We start from the raw sequence: 23,765 nt of genomic DNA, 5'->3' as shown, positions 1-23,765 counted from the left end.
GAGCTAAGCCTACTCCACAATCACACATGTCAATAATTTCCTGTAAATGCTATCAATTTTTGACCTCTTGCAAACTGACGACTCCTGACTGTACAACTTCTCTTGGTTACTTAGTTAAATCCTCAAACCAGTGATAATCATGAAGCATTAAAATTTAATCTAACAGTCTCCAGTTTCTTGCACATGATTTTAATATCAAACTCCTCCTTATACCAAATTTTTATGTTGCCTTTAGTCTAGCCCAGTACAATGGTGCGCTTACACTGACAGTTTGCATTCCAAACTTCAAAAAGAATATTCCATCGTGGCTTCAACACTACTCAATTTTTAGTAACGACAACAACTTGCAGGGACATGTAGATACCAACAACTCAACATAATGCCAACTGCAGGTAGGAGTGTTTTCATAGCATCTTTCTGCAACCGCCTAAATTTCAACTTTTAACAGATGTTGCGTAATGTATCTCTTCAAGCCCAAATGATTTCAATCCCAAAACCAAAACGTCTGCCATAAAGGATTCCAATTTCACAAGTTTTGATTAAACGCCAAGACTCTCAAACTTGCGTTTACGGGCCCACTTCACAACAAAAATCGTCACTTTAAGCGTTTCAATATTTTACTCATTCGGGCTCTTTCTCAGCATTGGTAGCACTCCTAATAGTAGCAAATTTGTGTCAACTTTCCGAATATTTTAGTTGCCAACTTTTGTAATGCCCAAACGGCTCTAGATTCAAAGACTGACGATGAATTTTGTGAGTGAACCAATATGTGCAGATTGGTATTTCATCCAATCTAGATTTCCCCTCAAGGTTTTTCGCAGTCCAAAGATGGCATGATACCGTGTCAATTTCCTTCTTAATCATCTATATGCACCATTATCCAATTTTATCTCCTCTAACCAATATTTCACAATTTTAATCACAGTAAAAATAAAACCTTGATTTAGTGTTTTCCTAGCACAATTGTTTGATAATGTTTGCTAATAAACAATGCTTCAACACCCAACCGCGATGTTTATTCCCCTGTTCTTATTGCAAATATAACGGTTTCAGTGGTTGACCTGTGGCGACACCTTCCAAACTTTAATGTGTCCTCCGCTCTCGTAAATCTCTTCTGGTAATTTGCCGACATAGTATAGATGGCTCCAGTCAACACCAAGATAATGAAGGTCTCTTAAGTTATTAAGCAAGGCTCGAACCAGACTAGTGATGATAGATTGCTCATGCAGGATCCTCACAATTATTGAATGGCTACCACATAATCACCAAAGTCGCGCCTGAATGACAGAAAAAGTAGGACACAAACAATGCTAAAGTTTATTGGCAAATGTTCAATAATTTTAAACCAATTACCACCTAACGAAAGTGGATTAGCTTGTATTTCTCTGCAAGAAATATTAATTTCTTGGTAGTCTCCACAACGGGAAATTTAATGTCACTCCACGTTGATAAAACATTCATTCAACATTTCCCACATCAATATACTAATAGTAATATAGGGCCTTCAAAGTCTCAATAACAATAAACATGATATTGGTAGTATTTGTGCTCTGAAGTAGTTCCAATGCACTCCAAATAATTCCTTACGGCAAGTGATTTGATTTACTCTTGTTGCTATTGCCACTAGAAATATTAAATATTTTCTCATTTCAGAAGGAGTTCCTTTGGTATTGATAATCTAGCCCTTGAACTAATACTTTTATGAACCTTTGAGATATTTGAGCCAACCGCCAAACCAATTTCACCCTTTTTCTAATCAAACCTCTAATAGAAAATTCTGAAAACTAGTTTCTTTTTTTATAATCTCCACAAGATGCCAGGATACACTGCTTTGATACCACTAAAATATCCCCAATAGATATTTACCCGATTGCTTCCTCAAAATAATATTCAGAACTCAAACATATGAAGTTGCATTATATGCCAATGATATAAAACAAGTAGATTCTCATAAAATATCTCAAAACATGTAATTGCATTATAAAACAGCAATACAATAACTATTATTCAAAGTCCAATCTTAAACACAGTTTTATACTTGGATTGGAATGCTAAGAAAATAACCTGTACGCATATGCGAGATGCCTAAAGTGATGTCTCCACGGACAATGAGTTTGCGTCTACTATCTCCCAACAAGAGGGTTTTCGTCGTCCTGCTGGATGAAAGTTGAAGCTTCCTGAATAACTCTCGCAAGAGAGAAATTGTAATCTGAATCATAAACCAAGCATATCCAAATGAATGAGTCTCTTATCCTATCAATCCTCAAGGCTGTGACACTTCGACTCCCTCTCTTTTCATCTTATCCCTCCTTGTCATTTTTAGCCCACTTCATAATATTAAATTGACCTTTTATAAGTTTAATTCGCACTCTCATAGTCTATTTCAATATTATATGAATATGTATTTAAATTTCCTAATGTCCCGAAAAGGGGACATTACATCTCATTTCAAAGAATTCAAAGCATTAGTTGAAAATGTAATGTCCCCATTTTAAGTAGGTACTTGTAGTGGTCTTGGTCAATTCATTGTAGCAAGCCTCGTGAGCTCATAGCAAGGCCACCCCAAATGATGAAATAATATTAATGGGTATTCCTACCACTTGGGGGCCAAGGGGAGAGTTGTTTTAGTTGGATGTTGTGTTAGTTTTGGTAGCTTGGATAGTTGTTCGTCCATATGTAGTTAATTAGCAAATAATTATTTTGCTAACTAATTTGTTAGAGTTAGGGCAAATATTTGTTAATTAATTCACCACTTTTGGAAACACCTAGAAACTGACTTGGTTAGGCTTGTTAAGTTGTTTTTAATCTCGACCATCGATTGAGAATCAATCTCGACCGTTGGTTTTCCAATAGTAGTATATAAGGGGGTCAGGGGGGCATTTGGAGAATATGAAGTTTGTAGAAGCATTTGCAGTGTTAACAAATGAGTTTGCAATGATAGAAAATAGTCTTGCAGTGTTAGCAAGGGCACAGTGATAGCGTTGGGGATAACAACAGAGGAATATCAGCAGGAGAAATTAGGAGGTTGTCTAAGTTCTGCCAGTGAGAGGAAAGGAATTTTGTATCTCTTGATTTGCTAAAGTTAATATAATTTCCTCATATGTAGATCTGGTTTTCCCTTAGGGGTTTTTCCGGGGACGATTTGTTCAAAAACATTGTGATCTTTGTGTTGTGAGTTTCTTTCCGTATTTTATAAGTGAAGTTGCAATTGTGTTATTTTTCGATATTAGCTGGGAATTTATTTTCGGCAGTTTAATAATCGTTTATGATAGAAGATTAATAATCAGTGACTGCAATAGCAAATCTTCACATGTTCCACACTCTTGGGCTTATTTGGGTCGGATAGTCTTCCTCAATGGCCCGGGTTCTCTCCAATTAAGCAAGCTACCCCAAGTGACGGAATGGTATTAGTGAATATTCTTGCTACTTGTGGACCAAGTAGAAAGTTATCTTAGTTGGACAATGCGCACTCTTTGGACAAATTGGGCTGAACAAGTTTCTAGGCATCCTTTGTGGATTTCCTATCCAGGCCCTACTATGATTAATTATGGGAATGGAACTATGATGGCTCAGTTCCTAAAATTCAAAAGCCATTGCATGATTTGTCTAAATAGGTTAAGATGATTATTGATGTACATCCAGTTATATTTATCTTAAGATCACTAACCCTAATAGAAAAAATTGGTCTTATGAATTATATTTCAAATATCGTATAACATAGTTGTATGATCTAAACTAGGATTAATCTTGATAAATAGATTTTATTGGCAAAGATATAATTGTAAATATGTTATGTTATTTTAATTGAGCTTGTAATTTTAGGGCAAGATTTAGGATCATCCCAAAAGTGAACATTACAACATATATGCATTCATACATATCTTGAAGCTCATTACGAAGTGCATCAGTCGCAAAGAACTCATGCATACAAGAGCCACATACTCCGTGACTAATTACCTCACATAACAAAGCATGATAAATGTATCGCCTAACATTAAGCAGATGTTTTTGAGTGAAAAATAGTGGGAAATACCCACAACAAGAAGTTGAGAGTCATGAAGACCATTTTTATGATACATTTGCCAAGACCGTGATTAAGATATTTAAATCAAAATCACTATTTTCTTTTTATAAGTTTTACGATGCTGCCAGTTTTTTAATAAATTCTAGTATTTCAATTTGCTAATTTTAATCTTGATTTACTTATTTTTCATTTACTTTAATTTTCTAATTTCCTTTTCATTCACTCACTTGTTTTAGGTGTCAGAATTATTGGTTAAGCTTTGTGATTATGCAATGCAGTTAAAACTCCCATGGAATATCTATACAAGGCCATGTGTAGAGGCATAAAAATAATTCAACATCTGGATGGGTCATAAGGACAAAATATGAACCCATATGGTACATACTGATCAAAGTAGAACCAATAATGTCACCGACATATTCCTGCTGATGTTTACTATTTTATGCCCCCTTCATTCAGAATAGTTTATACTTGGTGGCTGCTGTTTCCTAATACATGGTGAAATACAGAGTTACAAGAAGGTGGAGGAGGCGTTATTTTATTCACTTTATGCATTTGTAGGGAAGCCACTTTTCAATAAAGTTAAAAAACATACATGTTTGATTTTAGGTTGAATGGAAAGATAATACGTCAAAATACAGGAGGCGGCGGTAGGCAAAGGCTGGTGAGCCATTAATGAGGGTTTAATTACATACACAACTTGGCCTGATGCCTGAGGTTCTTCTTCAGGATAAACCTATACCTAGACTTCCAAATCACCAGAACTGCAGTCACAAACTGTTTTGAGCTTTAATTATCGAAGTGATTTATGACTTATAATTTTTGTTCATAATAAAAATTTGAGTTCATATGTACTCCAATTATGGAATTGAACTCATTTTTTGGTCTATGAAGTGTATCGAACTCATTTTAATCTATATATGAAAGAAATCAGTAATATGTTCTAAAAAATCATTAACATACGTGTTTCTGATGAATATGTTTTAACATTGCCAATTTATCGCAGAGTTTTTCCCAAGTTGCAAGATTTTAACATTTTAGGTCAACCAAGTAATCACCAAGTCTGAAATCTTAAACTAGAGTACAAAATATAGAATAGTTGGGAGATGGTTGCTTATTCAGTTAATAACTTCATATTCAACCAAAACCCTCATGCATGTATATTGTTCGCTCTCCATACTAATATTGTTTTTGGTGCTCAGGATTTATCAAAAACTCAAAATCAAGCTAAGAGACATGATTGAACTTATAGTAATCAGAGCTACTAAAAAATTAAAATTACATTAATATCCAATCTTTCACGATTCTTGATTTAATAGTGTAATCATGTCTATTATATTGAATGAATGTGTTCAGTTAACATTTGATTCCTCTTCATAAAGAGTTTCTATGAGCTTGAAACATATGATCTAATGGAAAGCCTTATAAATTCAAGCATTTGGACTACCTTTCGATGCCAAAGCCTGGAAAATATCATCAAAATCGTCAATGTGGCTAAGGAGGTCTTGTAAAGCTGCAAGATCCTGAAACACAGTCTCAAGGTGAAAAATTTGTTGGAACTTACTTGTAAAACTAATCATCTTGCTTTATTATAGTTAGAAAAAGGAAAACAAGAAGAAAACCTGTGCGCGACGATTATCAAGAAATTTACGGAACACAAATAGAAGCCCAAAGCCAACAAAAATAGATGAAGTAGATGTTGCTCCTATAACTATATAGAATGCAGAAGGTGCGGACTCCAGTCCGCTGCAATTTACATTTCAGAGGCCATTAAACCATGCAAAGATGTCAATATATTATATAAGAATCATTTACAATGTAAATTATTGAAAATTTGAAAATAACCATCAGAACAGTGTATCACTGGCAACTACACAAACTTATTATAAATTATAAGAAGACGAACTAGTCAGATCCCAGTTACCAAGTAAAAAAGGAACTAGATATACCTGACAAGGTTCATGCCAAAAAAACCTGCTGGAACAGTGGCCCTGCCAACAAAGATATGAAATATGAAACAATTAACCAACCTACTTCAGAGAGAATAAGCCTCACTTATAAGAGCAAGTAGATTTCCACAATCCATAAGTTCAATCTTGTGCTTGTTTTTGGATTTGATTATGTAATTTAGCATCATCATTTCAGATCACACTCTAATCCATCATCAGGATGAATGAGAGAAAGCATCAAGAGAAAAGCATTTTTCTCCTCATGCTCTCTTTCATTCATCCTAATGATGGATCACACAGTGTGATCTGAAATGCTGATGCAAAGATAATTACACAATCAAATCCAGAAACAAGCTTGCAATACTTACACAATCAAATCCACACACAAGCTTGCAATAAGTCTCACTTATTTTCTGACAGAACTAAGAATTGTCAAAACAAAAACAAAAAAACTGTTATTGTTGCATAAAAAATTAAAGCTAAAGATTCATACGAGGTCAAGGATAATGATGCCATCGAAATAAAAAGGTTCATGCGTATTATTTTATTTCTGGTTGTATCTAGTGTAAGCTCCCACACCTTGCATAGCAAAATAAATCTGAATAAGAATAATGAGTTAATGCCTAAAGCTGTAACACAACAAAAATTTTGAATTCTAAACAAAATCCAAATGAATATGTCAATTAGTAGCCTGCTTGAGTAGCTCTTCACATCCATACCTCTTGTGCTGACTCAATACCTTTCCTTAGCTCTTCAACCACACCCCCTGCATCATCAACCTAACCAAAAATATAACTTAGCCAAAATTAATTTAATACCGTGTCAAATGCGGCTAGCACATCCAATAAAAATCTTGAATTAAATTGACAGCTTTTATGGAAGACCCTATAATCACAGAATAATGTTCAAAATTAGCCATCAAATGCATTTGAAGAAGGAAAACCCTAGATACTTAGTAATCCACTACAATATGGGGCTTACAATATGAGGAGAAAGGTACCAGGTCCTTAATGTAACATTCAAATTTCAAACTGTTTTCAGTCATTTTCAAATTTACACTCTCAAATAATCTTTTTGAATTTTAGTTCACAACTGCATTTAGAATATTACGGCAGCTAGAGAGTTCACAGCATTGCTTGCTAACCATAGCCCAAAGACAGACACCTTTACAAACAAATCATGAGCTTTGACTAATAATCAAGCTCCTCTGGTTTTATAATTATTAAATGAACTATTAAATCTATCTAGCTTTATATTACAGGCTGCAATTTCAGCGATTACATTAAACCATACTGACAAAACAATGAAATCAATTTCATTACTGAAATATTCAAAAATATCAACTCACTTGCCGTTGATATGTCAACATGATGTCTGCAGCTGCTCGACGCAACTTATCTCGATCCTGATCTTGCTCTGTAAAATGTTGTGATCCTGTCCTGCCCTAACATGGATAAAATTCACTAAAGCATTCTCAATATTACAGAAATAATGCCCACGTCTTTTAATTGACCTACTGCAATTTCGGACAAAAAAATAATATCGTTCATGAGCACATCTTTCCTCAACCATTCATTCAAAAATAGCTCATTATTAACAAAATTCCAAGAACCTTTCAAGTTACTAGCAAGTATTTAGCAAATTTTTAAATATATTGGCATGTCACAAATAACTTTTGAACATCAACAATACACTAAAATTGAAAATATGTTGTAGTCTCAAGCATCTGATTCTATCATACCCAGAAGATGTTAGACAATCTAAGCGCTCGAGGCAGAGGTCCATTAGAGCATCATCACTTTCCAAAACCTGAATATTAGAAACAGCACCAACTAAGAATGAAAACACAAGATATCAATATATGGAAAATTACACAAACTTCAAAAAAGCCTTGATTTTAAGATGTGAGGACCAATGCAGCCAGGTTGATTCCTTTGCATTCTTCCACCCCGAGTCCTGTGTCTACATAAGTTATTTACAGTCTAAATTCCATAAAAATGATAAAATATGAAAATGTACTGTGCAATTTCAATTTATTAGTAAGGGAAGTGTCAGTGCGCAAAAATGTTAAAATGAAATGCATGGTACTTTTGATATATTTGACAATATAAAAGTAAACCATAGATATATTTTATACTCCATAGACATTTGCATACAACCATACATCCAATCATAAATTTCATGTGCATGCCGAAGGTTCCTAGAAAGGCACTTTCAAATATAAGAGTCGGTATGCCCCAGAAAACATTAGTTTTATGTTCATTACATCAGAAAAAGCATTTTTCAGTGAAGCAAGTCATTTGATGTTTGCAAAAGAAAACAGTTAGTATAACTAAGGATAATTATTGAAATAAAAGAAGCTTGATTAACTGTTCAGGCCATATCACAGAAGAACAATATCCCTTTGATGAATGTTTTATGAATCAGCTTAAGTGCAATCTTATCTAACTTGCCATTATCGTGGCATCTAAGCTAGAATCATCTTTAAATATATGACGATCTCAATTCGATACACATTCAGCAAGAGGTGAGAATAGTTGACTTGTCGCAATCACAACAGACACGGCTAATGTTGCACATGCCAACTGCCATCTGGCTCATTATCGTGTGATTTCTCAATTCAATCCCGACCATAAAGGAAACTACATCACATGTTCAATTAAGTATTCTTATCACATGCCATGATGCAGAAACACTCTTCTCTTGCTCATACCCACAATGCATCTAATTAATGTCCTCGTGGTCTAACACCTGGATTAGCTCTCTAACTACAACAATCACTGGTCGCATTAGATGGCTAGACAGTATGGATTAGACATAGTTTCTTCCAAATTTATTCGAAAGGATTCTCTAACCTATGCATGGCACCATTTTATTTCTTCCGAGGCAGATTCATTAGAACTTGACCTCAGCCTTCTCCCTTCTCTTGCTTCTGCAATTACAGTCAAGGTGATGGTCAGGCACAAAGTTAACCATCCACTAAACTCAAAATCCAACATGTGTTGTAAAAAGAAGGAAAAAACAACACAAAATTATTTATGTTTGCCATCATATTCACCAAATCAGGCACTCTTGTATCTGGACAAAAATTATGATGCATTCCTGTCTATGCATCCTATGCACAGCATTTTGCAAAATGTTAGAAGTTGTTGTCCAGGAAAATGGTAAGTCAATATACACAGTCATCCATCATTTGTCAAAAATATGTATATACATTGCCAATTGTGCAAAGCGAATTTATTATTGCAGTTATATATTCACACCAGATTGCACTTCATTATACCGTGAGTTGAGACTTCCTGCCATTCATCAACATTGAGATTATTATTCATCAGCATCCTTTATCTGCTTGGAATCGTAGTCCAATTACATGCATAGGATCGCATTGTACATATCCATCTCTATCACAATAAGGGTACTTCGATATCAAGAGTCCATGGACATGGTCATGGTTATACCATCATATATTCATTCAGCCTACACAGTGAGGTCTCAGATACTCAGGACATCATCAGAGAAATGGTTTGGATACATGTTCACCATTGCAGAGGATCAGCACATAGCAATTCCAGATCAGATCAGGCCAGTACTGCCTTGTTTATCAGTCGTCGATTTATATGCATGCCTTTCAATGCGGACACTAATTGTTGGAAGACTAATCAGATTACAACATGAACTCTCATAATGTAGAGAGTCCTTCCCTAATTGGCTACAAAAAATTTTGCCCTCTTTATAGTTCAGGCATTGTGTCAAAAAATCTGCAGATAATAAAAAGAAAGAGTTTTCTTGCAGGTGGTATGTAGTATGTACTGATTCCTTTTCTAGTTTCCATTGTTTCAAACAACATTCCTTCTGCAAGACCATCACCTTTGAGTAAATTTTGCATTACATGGATTAACAACACATGCTTCAATTCAGATCTGCTACTAGCTTCAGATTTCAGTGGTTTGGAATACAAGACGATTATAAGAATTACAAATAAGTAATGTTCCTGACCTTGTTAGGTGGCAATAACTGATGATGTAACATCCCAATTTTCGACCCAATTTAAATGTTCATATAGTCGTCGAGGTTCACATGAAGTCAGCTGATGATTAAATTTGTTATAATCCTATGAAATGGTAAGATGGTTAGTCATTATAATTTTATACAAAGATAACATGCTAGTTAATTATTTATCATGAATTCATGGAATTGAAAAGGCGGCTAGTCGTTATGATTATTTATGATTAATAACGTGTTATGGTAATATGATTTAATTGTAGAGACTTTTCTTGTAGGGAGCACGTCAAAGGGGTGGAAGCATTGTCGGAAAAGAATTGGGCACAAGAGCATCACCATCACTGGGCAAATGAGTATGAATCGTGAATCACCATGGTTGAGGACCTAGCGACTGCATAACAGGATACACACATTAGACACGCATGAGGTATTAAATAAACATTTAAAATATTAATCTTTTTAACTTAAGTAAAACATTAAACATTTTATCTTAATCAAAGTACATACCTTTAATGGTTTATAATCGACATTCTCATCACTTCTATATAATACATAGATATGTATGTGCAACTAGATATAAAAATAAGGTGACACTATAGTATTATTTTATACAAGATTATATCTATTAAAATACGTACGTTTAAATGTGTGTACACAGGAGTGGATAAGAAGATAAAATAATCTTCTAGGTGAAACATGTATTTATATATACATACTTAAAAGGTACAACCTTGGATAAACATTAAATATGATGCCATCTTAATAAAAATATATGTAAATGCAAGTAAACATATATACTTATAAATTATCCTTTTGATTTATAACCTTCAAGTTATTTTCCATATTTATTTATTTCCTTATAAGAGGCTAAAATGTACACTTGGAAGCCTTTGGTCTTTTTCAATGTCTCCTTATTTATGGAAGTCGGGTGATGCCAAAGATTTTATTCATTTCCCATGATTTTACCTCTACTCTCCTATGTTATTTCTTTTTTGTTGCAAGTCATTTCAGACCAGACGTAAGTCATATCTTCTCTAAGATTTGCATTTGGATTGCTCACGTCAAAGGAACTGGCTGCTTAAAGTCAACCCCGGACTCACATCTTTATTTCAGACCAGTTTATGTGGGCAGCTTTCCATTTTTCAGTTTGCTATATGTTCATTTAAACTGCTTTCAAATTTACAGCAGAAAGGAATGTGTCCATGAAATTCCATACATTACTTTTGAATTGCACAATCAAATGGATATTCGATGAGTAACCTTTCTACGTTGAGTCAGGACCAAATGTATATGACATGTTCATACATCCTTATTTTACTGAAGTATATCAGAATCGAATTATATTTCTTGCAAGCCATTAAGATTGTTTGTCAAGTCATAAAGACTGTGATATGACATACTGAAATACGTAATATTCTTACACCAGATGAGGTTCAAACAGAAAGGGTTGGTTTACTCTATGATTTAAACACCTGGGACTGGCTGCATCAATTATGCTTACATAAAATGTCATTGCATTACTGGAAGCTTACAGTAGAAGAAAGCTTGGAGAATCTTGAAAGGGTCCTATACCAAGCATACACTATGCATTGGGAATTTGGGACCATGTTTGCTTGGTAAGACAATGTTTCCTCTATTGTACAATTGTGTGTGGAAGGCCATGCTAAGGGTGAAGACAATGGATTTGGAATAAAGGCACATTGATTCCTAGAAAAAAAAAAATTCATGGGGATGACCTTGTTCAAGATAAACGTCAGTAAGGCAGATTGACTCTGCTACTCTTTTGTGTCATTATATAATCAGCTTCAATTATTTATTACATATTCACTAGCAGAATAAATCTTTCCACTAGTATTCATCATGCTACAATTCATAAAATGTTAGTCACTCTACAATCACATTAATTCTTCTTCAAGACTCACAAATTCATGAAGTTTAAAGCAATCGAGATGCCATCCTGAACAAGATTTCTATCCATCTGTGGTACTTTAGCTCATGGCATCTTTCTTATCTCTACTCAAAAGTTGTTGTGGTGCTTATGGAAAAGAAATGTTCCCCTTCCCCTCAATGTGCCAGCCCTAAGCTCGCAGGTTAAGGACGACTATTTCTATATCTCCAATGTCTTTTGTTGCACTTGAATCCAAAGAGATATCTTCTCACTTTGATAGCTTCACAAAGAAAGTGGAAGGTGAGCCTATTTTATGTGGCAAGCAAGGATGGCCCATTCTTTTGATGCAAATTGTAGCAGCTCAAATTAAAATAAGGAAGGGAAGTGATTTTAAGAGAGTTCTAGTAAATCGACAATAATTCAGTTTGGGAGGATTATACAACAATCCTCTCATTGCAGACAGAGAAATTCAATCCGAAATGTAGAATCTGTGAAGGGAGGGAAAAAATCACCTAAAACAACCAATGAATTCATTCAACTGAAAATAAATAGCTATTACATGATGTCGACAACAATGAATGTTAGCAATGCAAATCACAATAACAGGGAAAATAGATTCCAAACCGTGATCAGGCTGTTTTATTATGTTCTTCTTCCTTCGTCAGATATTTGCTTCTATAGATGCAGGTTTTCCTTGAAAGAGCTGGGGCATTTACTTAGGCAGCTAAAAAGGTACAGAACATTATTGAAATTTCTTGATTTCACTTTTGTTAAAGTACATGAGAAGTAATGAAGAGACAATAATTTCAGAAGAAAAATCAATTTCATGAGGTTGCGATGTGTAAAGGACAAAATAACAAATGAACACATCAGATGCTTTCAATGGTCATCCTCTTCTCAATGAGATTGGTTATCGTTGGATTGAACAATCAGCTTCTCAACTTCATACAAGAAATGCCAAAAGCATCAAATAAATCAATAAATCATCATTATTGGGACTATATGTAATGTCCCCTTTTTGACAGGCACCAGCTACTTATTTTATTTTAGCTTTTATTTTCCTTGGAGGCTAAAAAGAAAGAAATAAGGGGGAAAAGATATATTAAATTAATTACTTATAAGGTTACTAAACAATGAAATATTAAAAAAATAACTTTATATTTAATTGATTTAATATTAAAGTGACTAACATAATAAAATATCAAAAAGTCACTTAAAAGAATAAAGTGCTAGATTCCTCTAGAAACTTCTTGGAGTTGCTTGTGAAATCTTTATAAGGAGCCTTTGAGGGGTCATTTTACACATCTTGAGTTGCATATTCATCTATTGTGCTGAGAGCCTTAGTGCTTGCATACTTGCCTAAGGGTTTGAAGACTCTAAGGTGTCAATTTCGGTTGTGAGATATCAACCCCAGTTGGGAGTGGAGGAATTGGTAGTCAGCCAATTCATTTGTGATTAATTGGGAAATAATATTCAGTGATTTTTGTTCAGCCCGTGCATCTAATTTTTGACATCAGTTGATAAGGAGAAAGGTTTCAGTTTTCGCAGCGGATTCGAAAAAGCAAAGCGAAAAAGCAAAGCCGAAAAAGCAGTCTGAAAAAGCAAAGTGAAAAAGCAGAGCCGAAAAAGCAATCTGAAAAAGCAGATCCGAAAAAGCAGTCCCAAAAAGCAAATTCGAAAAAAGCAAAGCCAAAAAGCATATCATCTCAACTACTTATTCCAGGTTCTTTTGATATTTACATTTGGCAATTATAGATGGATACATTTGACAAGTAATATATGTCTTTTTGTTACCAAAGTATTCAGTCATTATGAACATTTAAGTATTGAAGGGAAATCAGCTTAATTCAGCTGTTCAATTTGCATGCCAAATGTTTGTAAAAACGTCTCATTGCATAGTCATAGGATGCAGACCAAGTGTTTGTGAAAATGCCTCTTGGCTATAGGTGTGCATTTTACATCAGAATTTCATGTACTTGCATTTGGAAAATAACAAAAAGAAGTTGCATATCACTTTGATTTCCAATTAGTTATTTTGCAATCATTTGTATTCATCAATATCATTGGCATTCAAAAATCATAGCAAAACAACAAACATCAGCAAACTGAGGCTGCAAGGGAAGTGTTTGACAAAATTCCTAAGGCAGAAAAACAGGGATAAAACTTCAAAAATTATCAAGGCACTTTACAGTATTATCAGAGCTAAAGTTTTTGCCATCTTGTACGGGTTATAAGTGAAGAGTTTCCAAATATTCCATTCATAAATCCTTTGGATAAATTCTATAACAGGGTAAGAAAGGGCTTAAGTCCTTTAGAAGTCATGGAAGAAAGCAGTACCCAGCAAATGCTTAATGCTCTTGCAAGAGGGCAACAGGAGTTGAGAGATGAAATGGCAAGAGGAAGAGAAGAACTGTCACTTATCCTTGGACAGCTGGTAGATAATAGAAACAATGGAAATGATAGGAACCATAACAGGACTAATGGGCAAAATGGACACAATGGAGGTCAAGAAAACAATGACACAGCTCAAAGCAGTGCTAGAACAGCAAGTAGAGCTACTCCTAGGCCTCTTATGCCTACATTTTTTGAGAGAATAGGGTGCTGCAAATCACGACCAGCAAGTAAGAGAAGAGGGATATGGTGATTATTGAGGGAGTACAACTCTCTAGGTGATGATTTCAAGGCTGCTATGTCACTAGTAGACTTTTGTGGTCTTAAATTGAGAAATAGACCAAGAAACAATCAATGGGGAGTGCAAAATCCAGACTTGCAGCGTAAGGTGAGAAAATTAACCTTACCATCATTTGATGGAAGTAACAAAGGTACAGCTAGAGCTTGGGTTCAGAAGCTCGACACATATTTGCAACTCAATCCTATGATGGAAACAGAGGCTATCCAATACGCCACACTCCATTTGGAAGGTGAAGCACATGAATGGTGGTACCATGGACTTGTTAGCTTGGGGCATGCCAACATTACTTCATATTTGGAATTCACCTAGAAGCTCATTGACAAGTTTGATCGTAAGGATCCTGAACTCCACTTTAGGGAGTTAGCACAACTCAGGCAGACTAATTCAGTGGATGCTTACATCACAGAGTTCCAACGGTTGGCAGTTATGGTGACAGATATTTCAGAATAGCGGTTGGTTATGCTCTTCATTGAGGGATTGACAGAGCCTCTTTGTGGTTGGGTTAAGGCCTTCAAACCAAATTCTCTCCAGGATGCTATCATGAAGACTAGAGACATGGAATATTTTACATCTAGCATTAGGGCTCCTAGCAAGCCTTTCACATCCCATAAGGATAAGGGGAAGAAGCCATTCTAGAAAAAAAGTAATAAGGAGAACTTTGATGAAGCCTATAGATAGGAGTGTCGGCTTAAGGGGATTTGCTATCATTGCAAGGAGAAATGGTCTAGTGGACACCATTGCCTAGGGAAAGGCAAGGCTCACTTAATTGAGGTGATATCAGATGATGAGAGCAGTTTTGAGGAAGAGGAACCTCAAAGGGAAGACAATAACAGTTCAGATGGGGAAAATCATGATGAGATCATTGCTTCTATCTCTAGTGCTCCTAAGTTCAACTCTTTCAAAGTTCGTGGGGTCCTACAAGGTCATTAGATAGCAGTATTGATTGACAGTGGAGCTACTCATAACTTCATTGATGCATCATTGGTGAACAAGCGACAAATTCCTCTAGAGGATTTTGAGGGATTCAGTGTGATGGTGGTTGATGGGCATAAGATAGCTTGTACTCAGTGGATTCCACAGTTGTCTATTATGATGGGCTACCACACAGTTACAGATGATTTCTATGTGGTTGACTTGGATGATATGCATAACATACTTGGGGTCCAATGGTTGCAGTCATTAGGGAAGTACTCATAGAACTTCCAAACCATGGAACTCAAGTTCAGAGATGCTGATGGGCGTACAGTGGTGCTTAGAGGTATGGCATCTAAAGCACCTAAGATAGTTTCAGCTAGACGTATGGAGAGTATTTTCAGTCATGATGACATAGTTTGGGCAGCAGAGTGTGTGATCACTCCTAAGGAATCTACAGATTCAAGACAGCCAATCCACATTGACATCAAGGAGCTATTGGGGAAACATGACAAGGTTTTTGGTGAGATACCCCCAGGGAGGCCACCGGACAGAGGCTTCGAGCATACTATTGAGTTGGAAGAAGGGGCCAAGCCAGTGATTACTACCCCTTATCGCCATCCTAAGAAATTTAAGGATGAGATCAAGAAAGCAATCAAGGAATTGCTTGATATGGGACACATTTGTCCTAGCTCCAGCCCTTTCGCTTCTTCAGTGGTCCTGGTGAAGAAGAAAGATGGGACCATGAGAATGTGTATTGATTACTGAGCCCTCAATAAGAAAACAATCAAGAACAGGTACCCGATAACCAGGATCGATGAGTTATTGGATGAGTTACATGGGGCAGTATATTTTTCAAAGATTGATCTTCGATCGGGTTACCATCAGATTAGAGTGAGGGAACAAGATGTGCACAAGACTACTTTTTGATGCCACTATGGGCACTATGAATTCTTGGTAATGCCATTTGGATTAACTATCACACCTGCCACATTCCAGTCTTGTATGAATCATATCTTCAACAAACAGTTGCATAAGTTCCTCTTGGTATTCTTTGATGATTTGCTTATATACAGTAAAACTTGGGAAGAACACTTGCAACAGCTTGATGAGATCCTTACCATGAGGAGCAGTCCTTGTACACTAAAGCTTCGAAATGTGAGTTTGGCCTTAGGGAGATTCTTTATTTGGGACATGTGATCAGTGCAGAGGGTGTCCAAGTGCACCAAGAGAAAATACAGGCTATTCTAAATTGGCCCACACCACAGTCACTTATAGAGCTACGGGGCTTCTTCGCACTGTGTAGTTACTATAGGTGTTTTGTTAAGGGGTTCTCACAGTTGGGGACACCTTCGACAGATTTGACCAAGAATGGTGCATTTTGTTGGACAATAGAGGCACTTCCTGATTTCAAGGAGGTGATGAGCAGTTGTCTAGTGTTGGCACTTCCTGATTTCACGCAGCCTTTCATTCTAGAGTGTGATGCTTCAAGGGAAGGTATTGGTGCAGTATTGATGCAGAATCGACACCCTATTGCCTTTGAGAGTCGTAAGTTGAGGGGCGTTGAGAGACTATACTCCATCTATGATAAGGAGATGCTCGCCATTATGCATGCCTTGGTGAAGTTCAGATAGTGTCTAGTTGGGGGAAAATTTGTGGTGAGGACGATCATAACAGTCTCAGATACTTCTTAGAGCAGAAGGACTTGAACGAGAGACAGCAAAAGTGGGTTAGCAGGATACAGGCATATGATTTCGACATAGAGTATGTTAAGGGGAAGGAGAACATTGTTGCAAATGCCCTCTCCAGGAGGCCTTCAGCTTGCTCACTCTCTGAGATTTCGGCAGATTGGAAATCCATCTTACTGGTGGAGTACTCCAAGAATACATTTGCTTGTGAGTTGATGGATCGATTGATTCAAGATGACAAGTACAGGATAGTTGATGATGTGATTTACTACAAGGATAGGATCTACCTAGTACCAGAATCAAAATTGAAGGAGAAAATACTACAATCTTGCCATGATACACCCCTAGCAGGCCATCAGGGCTACTTCAAAACTTATAGACAGATTAGAGAGAGGTTTTCATGGAAAGGCCTCAAGGATGATGTGTTGAAGCATGTGAAGGAGTGCGTGACTTGCTAGCAGAATAAATCCGAGCATACACATCCAGCTGGGTTACTTCAACCTTTGCCCATTCCTAAGCGGAAGTGGGAGAGCATTTCGATGGACTTCATCACAGGCCTACCCAAGGTACAAGGGAGAGACAGCATCTTTGTTGTGGTAGACCGGCTCACAAAATACGCACATTTCTTTGCTATTCCAACAGAGTACCTTCACAGGTGGCTGAGCTATTTTTCAGGGAGATCTTTAGATTGCATGGGCTACCTAAGAACATAGTCAATGACAGGGATAGCAGGTTTATGAGTGCTTTTTGGCAAGAGTTGTTTAGACTGACAGGTACTGAGTTGACACCCAGTACCAGTTATCACCCTCAAACTGATGGGCAAACATAAATTGTTAATAAGTGGGTTGAGGGGTACTTGCGTGATTATGTGGCAGGACAACAGTAGGCTTGGATCAGGTGGTTGCATTTAGGAGAGTATTGTTACAATACCACACACCATATGTCCATTGGAATGAGTCCTTTCAGAGCCTTGTACAGGTATGATGCGCCTTCATTCGTGGAGATGGCTTTTGGTGAGAGTAGGGAACCTAAAGCAAAAGATTGGATTCAGGAAAGCCAAGATATATTGAAGGCACTCAAGGATAATCTGGTAATGGCACAAAATCAGCAAAAGACTTATGCAGATAAACACAGGGTTGAGCGCAGCTTTGAGATTGGTGATATGGTATATCTACAATTGCAGCCCTATAGACAGTCCTCTCTTAAAAAGAGTGGAGCAGAGAAACTAAGACCAAGGCTCTACGATCCATACAGGGTTACCAGGAGGATTGGGGAGGTAGCATATGAGTTAGAGCTGCCTGCGAGTAGCAAGATTCATAATGTATTTCATGTTTCATGCCTTAAGAAGGCATTAGGTTAGCAGGTTATCTCTTCCACGGATCTTCCACCACTTGATGAGGAGGGACATTTGGTCTTGGTGCCTGAAGAGATCATTGATGTCAGCGAGAGGAAATTGCGGAACAGAGTGATTAAGAAGTACTTGGTGAGATGGAAGGATTTGCCTGCAGAGGATGCCACATGGGAGAATGAGCAAATTTTACAGCACCCGAGTTTGCAATTGCTTGAGGACAAGCAATTTCGGGAAGGGAGGACTGTAATGTCCCCTTTTTGACAGGCACGGCTACTTATTTTATTTTAGCCTTTATTTTCCCCGGAGGCTAAAAAGGAAGAAATAAGGGGGAAAAGATATATTAAATTAATTACTTATAAGGTTACTAAACAATGAAATATTAAAAAAGTAACTTTATATTTAATTGATTTAATATTAAAGTGACTAACATAATAAAATATCAAAAAGTCACTTAAAAGAATAAAGTGCTAGATTCCTCTAGAAGATTCTTGGAGTTGCTTGTGAAATCTTTATAAGGAGCCTTTGGAGGGTCATTTTACACATCTTGAGTTGCATATTCATCTATTGTGCTGAGAGCCTTAGTGCTTGCATACTTGCCTGAGGGTTTGAAGACTCTAAGGTGCCAATTTCGGTTGTGAGATATCAACCCTAGTTGGGAGTGGAGGAATTGGTAGTCAACCAATTCATTTGTGATTAATTGGGAAATAATATTCAGTGATTTTGTTTAGCCCGTGCATCTAATTTTTGACATCAGTTGGCAAGGAGAAAGGTTTCAGTTTTCGCAACGGATCCGAAAAAGCATAGCCGGAAAAGCAATCTGAAAAAGCAGATCCGAAAAAGTAGTCCGAAAAAGCAAAGTCAAAAAGCATGTCATCTCAGCTACTTATTCCAGGTTCTTTTGGTATTTATATTTGGCAATTGTAGATGGATACATTTGACAAGTAATATATGTCTTTTTGTTACCAAAGTATTCAGTCATTGTGAACATTGAAGTATTGAAGGGAAATCAACTTAATTCAGCTGTTCAGTTTATATGCCAAATGTTTGTAAAAATGTCTCATTGCATAGTCATAGGATGCGTACTAGGTGTTTGTGAAAATACCTCTTGGTTGTAGGTGTGCATTTTACATCAGAATGTCACGTACTTGCATTTGGAAAATAATAAAAAGAAGTTGCATATCACATTGATTTCCAATTAGTTATTTTGCAATCATTTGTATTCATCAATATCATTGGCATTCAAAAATCATAGCAAAACAACAAACATCAGCAAACTGAGGCTGCAAGGGAAGTGTTTGACAAAATTCCTAAGGCAGAAAAATAGGGATAAAACTTCAAAAATTGTCAAGGCACTTTACACTATAAGGTTGAGACACCTTAATCCCAACACATAGTTGTATAAGATTTTGATTTGATAAGTCCTCATCAATCCTAATATATGCCTTTTAAAAAAAGTTTCAACATTTTTAGCCTAATATAATGTTTAAATTGGAAAAAATCATTTTATAGCACTACATATTTTCTCATATTTAATTCGTTTACAAACTTGCTGCAAATTTTTCCCAAACCAAACTTGAACATGCACACTAACCTTCTTGTAAAGTACAAATAAAATCCAAACTTCTATCATTTTACTAACACTTCGCTCTACAAGTTTACTTCAATGTCCCCATATTGAGAGTAAATATTCCTTTCAACACCTACGACATGACAAGATTTCTATTGTCCAAAATATCTTTCATAAATTCCACTGTTTCAACCTTGGGCATCTTCAGTTTTTTATGAGTGATTCCATCCACAAAATCTGTAACTATTGTCACAACTTGGCCTGCCAGCTCTCTAGTGACCATGCTTCCACCACTTATATCAAAATCTGTTATCAAGAAAACAAGGCAAATGATCTTCTCTAAACCCCACGAAATGGAAGGTCTTCCAACGCACTTAACCTAATCCCATTGATGCCAATGTACTAATGTGTTCCATTCTTTTAAATAAAACACTGAAGCCCCCTTCCGTTCTAAATATATATATAATTTTCCCCTACATCCAAAAAGTATTGCTTGGTGAAAAGGCCTCCAAGAATTTGTAATTTCTGATTATAATTAGAGATACTTGACATAGTCCAACACATAGATGTGAGTATCGCCGATTAATCGGCGATACGAGATAAAATTGCGATTTTTTGGGGCCAGCGATTTAGTCGCCCCAAAAATCACAATTTTTTTTGGCAGATTTTTTCCAAAAAATCGCAAATTAATCGCCTAAAAAATCGCGATTTGTTGCAAAAAAATCGCCCGCGCCCAGCAGTCACATAAAATGACAAAAAAACACATTTTTTTCATTATGTTTTTACATTGCTTAGGGCTTTTTGGAGAGGAGAGGATAGAGAAGGAGTTATTGGCAAGAAACAGGCGGAATCAAGTGCATTTGGAGGCCTTTTGATTCGATTTCTTCGTTACTAGGTAAGTGATTTGAATCTTTATTTTTTGTTTTTGCAAGAAATTGTATTTTTTTTTCTTGCATGTAAATGGATAAAAATACATTCCTAATTAGTTAGGAATGCATTTGATGAATGTAAGCAAGATTAAATGCATTCATTTGCATTTTTTTCCATTCTAGATCGAATTTATGCTAAAAATTTACCCTTTTTAAAAAAATTTGAAACCCTAGCAGCTAGTTTGTTTGAACGTTATTTGGATTTCAATTTATTGGTGTTGTTATTGGAATGTTGCTTGAATTCTTTGTTTAACTGTTAACTTTGATCTTGTTATAATTTATTTATAGTTTTTTTTTTAAATTTGTATGTGTAGGCAGCCCGCAGCAGTTTTAAATGGCAGACAAATGGCCATTGACTCCATGCCCCTCAGGCTACATTGGCACCAGGCCAAAGAATGCGAGAGATCAAGCATGGAAATATGCCTATGAAGCACCCGATGAACCAACCAAAGTGATTTGCATTCGATGTGAAAAAGTAATATCCGAGGGCATTTACCGGTTCAAATATCACATCTCAAAACATGATACGAATCCTTGTGAGAGTACAACAGAAGAAATAAAAAGATTTCCAAATGCCTTGCTCACAGTTGGAGAGCAAAAAAAATTGCAAAGAGAGCGGAATAAATTCATGTCAGGGCAGCCACAGCAGAGACCCAGGGCAGTTTCGTTGATGTTCAGGAGGAGGAGGCAGCCATTGAGAGCATGGCTGGCTCTTATCGTGGGCCGCGTGTCCGCAAACAGGGTGGTTTTTCTTTCACGAGTTTCACTCCCACTCCCACTCCACCTCCTAGCACTTCCGCACCATCAGGATCAGCAGGTGCTTCTGGGATAGGGAGCTATTTTGTGCCGAGGCACACACCTGGTGCACAACCTTCATTAGAGGCCACTAGATGGAATAAGGAGGTCCATGACCAGTTGGACAATGCACTAGCAGATTTCTGGGTTTTCAACAACCTTCCTATTAGTGTTGTTGACAGTCCCTATTGGGAGGCTTTGGCCACAGGGTTGACAATTGCAGGAAAGGGGTACAAGTCCCCTTCTTGTTTTGTGTTGGGTGGCAGGTAAGCGAATAATTCTATTACACTCGATTTCCTTTTAAGTTTTAACTTTTTACTTAGTTCTAAATTTTAATTAATTTATCTAGAAATTAGAATGTTGATTACTAAAGTCTAAATCAATTTTAAATTACTAAGAATCTAAGACATAACTAAATTTTGATTTTGTAGGCTTATTGGAAATGCTGTTGAGAGGGCCAAAGCATTTGTTGAGGAACAGAAACAAGAATGGACAAAATTTGGTTGCACCATTCTTTCTAACGGGTGGACGGATGGGAAGAGCAGGACCATAATTAATTTTTTGGCCTGCTGTAATGATAATGTGGTGTTCCTAAAATCAATCGATGCCTCCAACAAGGTAAAAAATGCTCAGACATTCGCATTGATGTTGGAGAACATGGTCTTAGAGATTGGCATTGAAAATGTGGTGCAAATCATCACAGACAATGCTGCTGCATATGTATCAGCAGGTAAACCGTAATTTTATGTTGCATGTGCATTGTGAATTTCACAACAAGAATTTTTAATAGTTTGATATATTTGAAAAGTTGGAAACTAATTAGTATTTGCTTTTACAATTGGTAGGAAAACTCCTACAGCAGAGGCACCCCACTCTCTCTTGGACCCCGTGTAGCACATGTCCTTGACCTTCTTTTGGAGGACATGGGCAAACTTGAGTGGGTCACTCCAATTGTGGAGGATGCAAGGCGGGTGACAAAATACATATACAATCACCCATGGGTCCTTAGCCTGATGAGAGAGCACACTGATGGCAAAGAAATTGTCAAGCCTGCCGTCACAAAGTTTGCAACGATTTTTTTGACATTGCAAAGCATTTTCGATAATTTGGCTTCTTTGAAGCAAATGTTTGTTTCCAAAAAATGGCTTGCTTCCACATTTTCAAAGAAGAGTGAAGGAGAGAATGTTGAGCGGATTGTGTTTGATAAATATTTTGAAGATAAGCCTGATGAAATAGTAAAGGTAACTACAAAACTTTAAGTTTTAGTTTACACTTTACAACTTTATAACATACTAAGTTTGTAACTCAAGTAAATAATAATTTTGTAACTTGTCAACTAATTTCAAATTTATATTGCAGGTGTCTGAGCCTTTAGTCAGAGTTCTGCGTTTGGTTGATGGAGACCAAACACCAATGGGTGAACTATATGAGGCCATGGACAAGGCCAAAGAATCTGTCAAAAATTACTACAAGGGGGAAAGCATCAAATATGAACCCATTTGGCAGATCATTGATAGAAGGTGGAATAATCAGCTTCACCAACCCATTCATGCAGCAGGATATTTCCTCAACCCACGTTTTAGGTATACTATAAGCTCATTCTTACTCAAATTTAAGTTAACAAAGACTTGAGTTCATTTTGCTTTCGTAGGGTGTTGGGTGTGTACTAAAATTGCAAGACTTATTTGTTTTTGGTTTTTGGTTTTAGGGCTGATGGTACATATGCAGATCTTGATGGAGAGGTCATCAGAGGCCCAAGTGAGTGCGTCGAAAAGATGGTAACCAGCGAGGAAACGAGATATAAAATCATCGCTGAGCAGGAGATCTTCACTTCAGCAGGGGGCAAGGTGTTCTCCACTTCTCTCTGCAAGAGAGCAAGGCTTACAAAAACCCCAGGTAATACATTTGCAAACTTCTGAATCTCAAATGCTAAATTAATATTTATGTTTCACTTTTTGTTGTCTATTA

At 36.5% G+C, this 23,765-nt stretch overlaps 2 protein-coding genes across 2 annotated transcripts in view; one reads left to right on the top strand and one right to left on the bottom strand.

Moving 5' to 3' along the window:
- LOC149551993 (magnesium transporter MRS2-2-like) overlaps positions 1 to 23,765 on the bottom strand; it is a 162,337-nt gene that overhangs the window by 28,827 nt on the left and 109,745 nt on the right. Inside the window, exons 8-14 of the mRNA XM_089787483.1 lie at positions 7,715 to 7,782; positions 7,322 to 7,412; positions 6,693 to 6,752; positions 6,467 to 6,552; positions 5,974 to 6,015; positions 5,647 to 5,770; positions 5,472 to 5,547 (exon numbers count right to left, since the gene is read on the bottom strand). Coding sequence (XP_089643609.1) covers positions 5,472 to 5,547; positions 5,647 to 5,770; positions 5,974 to 6,015; positions 6,467 to 6,552; positions 6,693 to 6,752; positions 7,322 to 7,412; positions 7,715 to 7,782 — 547 coding nt within the window. The remainder of the gene's footprint in view (positions 1 to 5,471; positions 5,548 to 5,646; positions 5,771 to 5,973; positions 6,016 to 6,466; positions 6,553 to 6,692; positions 6,753 to 7,321; positions 7,413 to 7,714; positions 7,783 to 23,765) is intronic.
- On the top strand, positions 21,155 to 23,526 carry LOC149551994 (uncharacterized). The gene is made up of 2 exons (XM_089789759.1): positions 21,155 to 23,380; positions 23,506 to 23,526. Exon 1 carries the CDS (start codon positions 21,337 to 21,339, stop codon positions 21,832 to 21,834), a length of 498 nt encoding a protein of 165 aa, XP_089645885.1. The 5' UTR covers positions 21,155 to 21,336; the 3' UTR covers positions 21,835 to 23,380; positions 23,506 to 23,526.

The sequence above is a fragment of the Cupressus sempervirens genome, chromosome 6 (genome assembly GCF_028749045.1).
Source record: "Cupressus sempervirens isolate cs-2001-9-10 chromosome 6, ASM2874904v1, whole genome shotgun sequence".
In the NCBI taxonomy this organism is placed as follows: domain Eukaryota; kingdom Viridiplantae; phylum Streptophyta; class Pinopsida; order Cupressales; family Cupressaceae; genus Cupressus; species Cupressus sempervirens.
The sequence above is the reverse complement of the archived record's forward strand: the minus strand, read 5'-3'. Positions and strand labels throughout refer to the sequence as shown.